The sequence below is a fragment of the Cydia pomonella genome, chromosome 16, assembly GCF_033807575.1.
Source record: "Cydia pomonella isolate Wapato2018A chromosome 16, ilCydPomo1, whole genome shotgun sequence".
NCBI lineage: Eukaryota > Metazoa > Arthropoda > Insecta > Lepidoptera > Tortricidae > Cydia > Cydia pomonella.
Window position 1 is genome coordinate 8,887,460 of NC_084718.1, and position 9,232 is coordinate 8,896,691.

The 9,232-nt window shown below is 37.4% G+C and overlaps 2 protein-coding genes across 10 annotated transcripts in view; one reads left to right on the forward strand and one right to left on the reverse strand.

Moving 5' to 3' along the window:
• Nucleotides 1–2,428, forward strand: part of LOC133526105 (putative uncharacterized protein DDB_G0282133) — a 54,804-nt gene extending 52,376 nt beyond the window's left edge. For all 9 annotated transcript variants that reach the window (XM_061862571.1, XM_061862567.1, XM_061862570.1 and 6 more), the window contains 2 exons: nucleotides 111–340; nucleotides 982–2,428. In XM_061862571.1, the coding sequence (XP_061718555.1) occupies nucleotides 111–340; nucleotides 982–1,181 (430 nt within the window). In that variant the 3' untranslated portion in view covers nucleotides 1,182–2,428. The remainder of the gene's footprint in view (nucleotides 1–110; nucleotides 341–981) is intronic.
• A 62-nt stretch (nucleotides 2,429–2,490) lies between these two features.
• LOC133526115 (transcription initiation factor TFIID subunit 11) lies at nucleotides 2,491–9,133 on the reverse strand. The gene is made up of 5 exons (XM_061862590.1): nucleotides 8,943–9,133; nucleotides 8,650–8,754; nucleotides 7,679–8,141; nucleotides 7,015–7,199; nucleotides 2,491–3,262 (listed from the first exon to the last, which is right to left on the reverse strand). The coding sequence occupies exons 1-5, from the start codon at nucleotides 8,992–8,994 to the stop codon at nucleotides 3,129–3,131; spliced, it is 939 nt and encodes a 312-aa protein (XP_061718574.1). The 5' UTR covers nucleotides 8,995–9,133; the 3' UTR covers nucleotides 2,491–3,128.
• Between the last annotated feature and the right edge of the window lie 99 nt (nucleotides 9,134–9,232).

The window sequence follows — 9,232 nt, forward strand, 5'->3', positions numbered from 1 at the left end:
TATCTAATAGCATGCATATTCATGTTGATGAAGGTAATCTTAAAGAAACAGCTTTGGAAAACAGATTTCATCATGTACCATTTCATTTACACCGTTTTGTCTGTTTTTAGCTTAAATAGAATATCTCCTTCGAAACTAACGGTATGTCCGAAGGAGTCAAACGGTCCGTCATCGTTGGAGCGAATACCGGCGGGCTCGGACTCCAGTGGGAGTCCAAAAGACGAAATACGCTCCGTCTCCAGCGAGGAGTTCTTAGCGATGGAGCGGTCGGCGGAGCTGGATGAGCCCATACCGCCGCCGGAACATGCGCCGTACAAAGAAGTCGAAAACCAGGGCCATGGTAAGGCAATTATTCTGAAAAATCTCAACTTAATTAGATTTATTATTAGAGAACACAGTTCATAAAAGTACAAAATAAATACAAAAAAAAACCTGTAATAATGATAAATTGTGGCACTAAGTTGTCCGTGTGTTCGAAGCAATAGTAAGGCCTTTATCTCACTGCTTCGCACTTCGGAACGACGTCTGTCCGGTGCTGCGATTTTCAACTTACTACTGTACGAGTATTGTAGAATCTCGGTTTGTATGCAAAGTATAACACATTGGCTCTGCCTCTCCGTACGAAGGCGCGAATTGCGCGACGATTCGTGCTTTCGGAGGGAGATGCGGTGCGCGCCGCGGGGTACGCCACACCGAGCTCCATAGTACCGTACGGACTTTTGTAAGTAGACGCGATTCGTCGCGCATGGCAACTTCGGACGAAGATACGGAGAAAATCGCACCATCGTACCGTCGTCGCCGCACTCGAATTCATCGCTTCGCACTTCGCAACGACATGCGGCGACAGTGTGCTATGCCCCTAAAGTCTTACAGTTACATTTCGTAAACCTTATTTATATCGATTTAGCAAACTTTTTTTCGAAATTGTACCCACAACGTGAAGGAAGGAATACTAAAGCGAAGGTCCTGCGTGTATTTCAGAGAAGCGTGTAAGCTCCCGTGCGTCGTCGCGGCGCGGGTCGTGGCGGCCGCGCGCCGAGCTGAGCTCGAGCAGCTCGGAGGTGTCGCTGCACAAGGCGCCGGCGCGGCTGTCGCGCTTCTGCCACGAGTGCGGCAGCCGCTTCCCCGTCGACACCGCCAAGTTCTGCATCGAGTGCGGCGTCAAGCGGCTCGCCGTCTAGCGCGGGCCACGCCGAGCCGGAGCGGCTCATGTCAAGTGAAACGCTGTCCTGTGCTCCGCGCCGGGTGTCATCTAGTCGTTAGTAGTAGCCGGGTGTGATAAGCTTTGCGTTTTGAGTAGTGCGGGCGGCTTTTTCGTTTTTAAGGTTCCGGTTGTGCTCATTCTGCTCGGGCTATTGTGTAGCTGACGAAATACTGCCGGTATTGATATGAAACTGTGCATCGATGAGCAGAATTTGCATTATACGATATGTATTCTTTTTTAGTTTCGAAGACATGTTTTGATGTCTGACGAAATTGACCCTCTTTAAAGATTGCTCGTATTGCAATCATGAGATGCACGGAGCTATGTATTTTACATAATTTATCATTATTGACTCTTACGAATCTGGTAGTATTTGAAAATCATGAGATCTGAAATAATGTAACGGTCTAATAAAATAATTATGTAATACAATGATATGAAGAGAAAACATATACATAGTTAATTTTTACTATGTAAACCGCTGTCAACAGGACCAAACTGTGAAATGTTTTAGCCTTAAATCATTTTTATGAAGGATAACAATTTTCTATTCAGTAGGACTTAAAGACTACTAGTTCGTGTCATCAACGTTGGCGCGCAGATTTGTCAAATCTTACTTTTTATAACATGATATTAAGAGTCAAAGCATGCGTCTTCGTGAATTACACGATCTATACTACTTTTTCTCTTTTGAAATGTTTGTTACCGAATTCCTTCACTAATTTGTGCCTTCCCATGTAGCTAGATTAAAAATAAATTAATATATTGTTCGATACCGTTACTAAGTTCTGTTGATATTTCCTTTATTTTAGTTGAAGTTTTTTTTTTAATTCCAACAAATGCCAAAATGACCAGTGGAAGCTTTGAAATGCAAAATGTCTGTGATATGCGGAAACAAATTGGTAAATCGGTTCTCGTCCGCGCATGGAATAAATCTTAATTTTAAGTACCAATTTCATCCTTGGATTTTGAATGGAATTTTTTTGTGTGCATTTTTATGTTTTGCGATCGTTAGCCAACGCTATTTTATTTTTTTATTATTATTTGTGAATGCCCTTCTAAGGATTTCCACTAATGTCTACAGACTACAACATAGTTGGCCATTTTAACAAGACTGATTTTACTTTCAAAGTTTTCGAACTATGAATAATCCTTAGTTACTGTTGTATATTATGTTTTAATAAAATAACAATTTATCATGTAATAAATTAACATTTCAATAAATCATTTGTGTTTTATTGCATCCTCTAACTTAGATCCAGGATAAACATCAAAGTAAACAATAATTCTACTTTTTATCATCATATTTATTATCAAATTTAACAAATTAAGCACTACTTATTACATATTAAGTTTTTACTTAGGTAGTAATTAGTATGTATGTTTATTGCTTCTTTTCACATAAATGGTTAGTATAACATTGCAAAAGTATACGAATAGGTAAAGAAGTATCAAAAAAAATATTATTTATGTATTAAATTTAAAAATGAATGAAATTAGTTTTGTCATGAGAGAGACAATAAGATTGAATTGTATGTGTATGGAAAGTGGAGGTATGTATGTGTTTGTAGGTGAAGATATCTCGGTCAAACATTTCCGCCTTCATGCTTTGTAGACTAGAGCAGACTCTGGGACTCCGGCCTATCACACTTCCAAACAAGCTATTCTTTGCCTGTTCAATGTGTGACTCCTCCTTGTGAATAATACATGGAACTGGAGCTTACAAAAACACAAAAAATTGTACTTGATTAAATTATAATCTGATCCCTAATCATCACTTAATTCATTAAGTGATTTAATTACTATAGTTATTTTGATACCTGACAGCATTAGATAAAACTTGAACTATTTATTATTTTTCTAATTTTGATTTGGAGTATTCGCAATTATATTGTTTTTGGAGTGAATATACAAGAATATTACGTTACGACCGGAACATACTCCGGTGTACCTTCCGTGAGGGAATGGCTCCCCTCATTCGCAGTCGGCGCAGCGCCTCCCGCAGGTGCTTGGGCTGCAGCGGGCCCGCTTCTCCAGACTTTTCCAATACTTCCAGGGCTATAGAAATAATAAGGGTTATATATAAGAGTTTGCTAAAATTCGTTTACTTGGCTGTCTTGGCTATATCAGTACCCCTAGTGTAACTTTGATCGACATCATAACGTGACGAACGCGTTTGCGTTAAGTCTCATTTTGTATAGGATTTTGAGGTTCCAAAACGTCCCGCTTGGCGCGCTCTTTCGAAATCCAATACAAAATGAGACTAAACGCAAACGCGTACGTAACGTTTGGAAATCGAATTTATTTACACTAGGGGTACAGGTAAATAAAACGCCTGACACTAAAATTCTAAATATTATTTCAGTTAATTTCAGCTGTAGAGATTATTCATTAACTGACTTTATTTAGACTAGTGCCTGTTATCATAGAGAAATAAGTAAGCTTAGAGTGCTCACTCCATATATGTATATATATATTGTAATAAGATTTAACCCTTTACCAGGCTAAGGGATATATATTTCCCACATGCGGCTCTTCAAACATGTGTTCTATTTTCGATGAGTAAGACTGACATTCGATTGTCATTTTTGAACTGTCAGCCTGGTAAAGGGTTAAGCTAATTAAGTATTAGGTTTGAAGCAAGTTTGAACTTATTAACACATTCACTGCCAACGATTTCGTAGCACAACGCTCGTAAACGATCCCAGTGCTTTCCGCTTTGTATAGAGGAAAGCGACTAGGAACAAAGAACCCGTCGCGCGGTTTCCCGGCACTCAATGTGTCGTACATGGTTAATAATATGTTTTAATACCATACCTTCCATACAACTTATTATTAAGTACTGGAACTTTTTTTTATTCATAACAATATACATTGTGTCGAATATGTACAGTACACCTTACTCACTATAATAAAAACATAGTCTAAGATTTTAAAATTACCATTTAATTGCAAGTCAAATACAATACACAAGTCAAACAAAAAATATACACACAATTAATAAGTAAAAATTAAGCATGTCAAAACAAGAAATAATATATAAATAGTCAGCCATCCAATATAAAACCTGCTATGGAGTAATAACATATCTGCAAGAGATACTGTTTGAGTCTTGTACTGAAGATTTTACTATTTGTAATAGACTTGTATTCAGTAGGCACATCGTTGAACATGAACACAGCCTGATAGTCTGCTGCATGTTTCATAACGCTGAGCCTAGGGATGTCGCCTTTTATATCCTTACGTCTGGCAGCCATTCTTTTCTCACTGTCCGATGAGCTCTCATATTTATTTAGATGTTTAATTAAGTCTATCAAGAGTACGAGCGTATATAGTGACGGAACAGTAAGGATATTGAGATCAACAAAATGACTCAATGCAAGAAGCTATTTGAGGTATGCGCACTATGGTCCTTATAGCTCTTTTCTGAAGTACGAAGGCAGCTTCTGTGTTATACTGATAGCTGTTTCCCCAAAGTTTGATGCTAAATCGCAATTTCGACTCCACTAGTGCATGGTAAACAGCTTTTTGTCAATAAAATCGCGCAGACTTCGCAGGGCATAGCAGGCTGAACACAAGGAATTGTTTAATGTCTGAAGTTCTTGTTTCCAATTTAGTAATGAGTCGATATAGACCTCTTCACAACTGTCACTTCACAACCTCTGTCTGTAAAATTTTGCTGCCATTTAAGGTGATACTTAAAGTGTCAGATTTCCTTGATGTAGCGAAAAACAAAATAACATTGGTTTTATGCGTGTTTAATTTTAAATTATTAGCCGTGAACCATTTATTACAAGCCATTAATGCCGCATTTGCTGTATCATTCAACTCAAGCATGCTTTCCGCCGAAACTACAACATTAGTATCGTCAGCAAACATTACTAGTTTTGTTTGCGGCACTGTATTCTGTACGAAAGGGATCAAGTCATTGACAAACACAAGAAAAAATAAAGGACCCAGTATTGAGCCCTGCGGGACTCCGCGTCTAATCAACATTGTTTTTGACCTGACCGCCCTTACAGTGACACCCACAATTGAACTTAGTTCAATAAATTGTGTCCTGTTCGCTAAATAAGACTCAAATATTTTGAACATACTGCCTCTAATTCCGTATTGCTCCAGCTTTCGTAACAAAATATTGTGGTCCACAGTATCGAAAGCAGAGCTAAGATCCAGATAAATTCCAGCTACTTTGAGTTTGTCATTTAATTGTGTCACAATATCATGAATCAAGGTGCTTATAGCCTCATTAGTTCCAATACTTTTTGGATACCCAAATTGCCCTTTATTTAGGATATCATGCACGCCCAGATGGCGCAGCAATCTTGACTTTAACAGCTTTTCAAAAAAATTTGAGTCAGTAGGTAAAAGAGAGATAGGCCTATAGTTTTTTGGATCAATCCTACAACCTTTTTCATAGATAGGCAGAATTTTGGCAGTTTTTAAATGATCCGGAAACAGGCCTGACTCAAGACGGTTATTAAAGAACTGTGCAAGAGGTTCCGATAAAAGATCTATATTCCTTTATAATAGTTATGGGTATTTCGTCATGACCCGCCGATAAATTGGGTTTCATATTAATAACCAATTTTGATATTTCTTGTGGTGTCACTCTATCAAAAACCATTTCAGTATTTACAGAGCAAGGGTAACTGACGAACCGCCGTGATCGAAAACTTTAGAGAAAATATCCGCCTGTTCCTGTGGATCTACGATGACCTTATCTGTTTTAAGGATAAGTCTCTCAGTAGTCCTAGCCTTCGACTTGTTGCTGTGCCTATTCACTATTTTCCATATTTCTCTATTGTTATTGACCACTCTGTCCATTTCCAAATTAACGGCATGTCTTTTTGCATGCCTAATAACACGTCTGAAAATAGTGATATATTTCTTCCTATACTCATCCACAGAATCGTTACACCTTTCCTTGTCAAAATTATTCAGAAATCGCTTCGTTTTGCTTGAAGTTTTAATACCCTCCGTAATCCACGATACTTTAGCGTCATTTTGCATCAGCCTTTTTTTCTTTTTCTTAAATACTGATCTGCTCTACAGTCACGTCTGAAAATATTAGGTTCGTGGTTTGACCGATCTGTTACAGGAAATCAAGTTCGCTACTCTCAAATTATTCATTTATGTTAGGCTTCAAATAACGGTTCAAAGCTTAATATATGGGCAATAAAGTCGTGTATACATATTTTTGGCATTTTTTGTACCGATATTTTCAGACGTGACTGTACAGTAGGGTTCAAAAGTGCATGGACACTTACTTTTTCATTCATTCTTTTAAAATTATGGCTTTAGTCCAGTGGGACTATTTCGCCAGTATTAGGAGCTTTAAATACGACTAAAATTGTATGGTTAGTACAAGACAGTGTACGGTGATTTTATTAGCTCTTGCAAAGCAATAGCTGGACTTTACAAGTAGCTTGTGGACTACCGTCCGTTGACTCCAAAATGGTGGTTAAACGCGTTTCAAGATTTATTTCCATTCACTGCACACTACCATATTAGTTTATGTCTAATAAGCTTTTAATCAATATTAATGTGCATAAAACAAAGGAATGAAGAAAAAAACGAGGCTGTCATGATGGGGCTCGAACCGGAAGCCCTCTTACTTATTTTATTTCTCTAAGTTATGATGTGTCAGCCGAGTGACAACCTTAGCGCAAAAGTGAACAATCAAGATTAAATGTGGTAGCTTAAAAAAATAGTCAGTATGATTGAAGGAAGTTCTGACAAGGGCAGGTACCTGAAAAAAAATAGTATTAGTTTATTACTGTACAAGCAAAAATCTGGATCATACCAACCTTCTTCAACCACCTCTCCTACAAATACTTTTGCTATACCAGACATAGCAATGACAACATTCTGGCCAACAGAACAGCCTGTGATGGTCTGCATCAGGCGCTTTACTGCAGCTTTAGGGAAGGCAGCTCTTCTGTACATCTCATATCGATCCAGTTGCTCTTCAGTAAAGTTTGAGACTAGTACCCTGAAAATCAACATATTGGTATTTGTGACTATGTGCTTGACAAACAACAACAAACAGCAACCACCAAATAGATGTTTGTCTGTTTTGTTTCAGTATCGGTGTCGGTTTTTTGCACAAATCATTTTGACAAACTGGCACATTTGCCAAGCCTGGGGATGCTGTGTTTATGTTGGGTGGTGTTTGGCATATGTTCCGTGTTTGTAGTGAACACCAAGTATGTGGAGCCGGCATTGAAGTTAAAGTAAAGCAAAGCAGGACGCATCCTAGCAAATTGTATGAATTTTGATTGCTTTTGATCATTATTTTGTTGGACAGTAGAAATTCATAATTTTAGGTTGAAATAGGTAAGTCTATTGGAAGGTTGTCCGGAGGAGTGTGTATGCCATCATTCAATTTATATGCCTAATTTGTATGACATATTCCTTTTGATATTAGTGGGCAATAAAGAATATTTGTATTGTATTGCATGCCCAACTTACTGCATCTTTTCTCTTTCTTCCTCCTCTAACTCCTTCTTACTTTTCTTCTCCCTTTCTCGTTCACTCATGAGCATATCTTCAGCCGTTTGCGAGTCATAATTGCTTTCACTTTGCTGGAACTCATTCATATCTGGCAACACTATACTATCTTTTAACTCATCTGGTTCACTTGTTTCATTCCTCGCTTCATTTGTTTCCAATGTGGTGTTGTCAATTGTTTGATTTTCATTTTCAAATCTGTATTCTGATATGTAGGAATCATAGTTCTCAGCGGGATCTGTTATGCTATCATCAACCTGTGGGTTTATGAAGGTTTCTGAGCTGTCCATGTAGATGTTACCCAGCTCATCAGCTCTGTGGATTGTTTCCACACTTTGTGAGTTGTCAGAATATGTCTCAATGATTTCATTGTCTGTTTTATTTGTACTTTGTATGCTCTCTTCATAATTCACTAGTGTTGTATCTGTAATATAAATGTTTGGTATAAATAAAATTTTATTCATTTATACTCCTATAATAAAGAAATTGTGTGTTGTGGTGGAACACTCGGTTGTAAAGAAGTTAAGAATGGGTTGTGACAGAAACTTGTCATCTTCATGTTCATCAAACACACCATTGGAACTAAGTTAAGAAAGGTTTCAGATGGAAAACTCTTACACTTTTTTTCACCTAGCCCCTATCCACCAAGTCCATACCATGTGATAAGGAATTTTATTACAAAACAAAACTATTTTTTTTTATTACTGTAACTTTATTTTACTTCAAGGTATCTCAAAGTGGGTTAGTAAGGAGTAATTGTAAATGGTACACATCAAGACACAGCAGATAACAGATATCAAATGATTGAGGAAGAGGTTTGGAGAACAGTTGGGTAAATAATGTCTCATCTGGGGTACATGTTTGAGAACTTCTATGGTCTATGTAGGTTTAAGAAACTTATAAGTATAATTGTGCATAATTCTTAGTCTTACATTCAGGTTCATCTTTGAGTAGTTTCTCTTCTATTTCTAGAGATATTTCTTGAGAATTTTCTTCATCGGTGTCACTGTGCTCCAGCTCTCGAGCTAGCTCGTCCTCTATAACAATAAATGCGGTTAAGAATACCAAGTATCTACACCGAAATTGTTTATTTAATCGGTATACAAATCTAAGTAACTCTGCGTATTCATTTATATACCAGACACAAAGATTGACTGTGTTATATCAACAACAAAAAACCTTTATAAACAAGTGTTACATGTGACGAGAATTTTCAACGATTTACCTTTCAACCTATCAGCATCCGACAATGCATCACCACTAGGATTGTCTGCCATGACAAATGTTCTATTTGAACCAATATAGCAGAATCTAGATGTTAGATAAATTTCGCAATTAAATTAAAAGTAAATGACAGAGTTGCGAGAGCTTTGTAAAATTTATTTTAGTTGCTTCACTCACTGACAGTGACAGCTAAACTAATCGTTTGACAGATGACATAAATGCGGTGTATTTTACTTTCAGATTTCTGGACGTGTAGAACTACTGAAAACATTTTAGTGATTGGCAACTTTT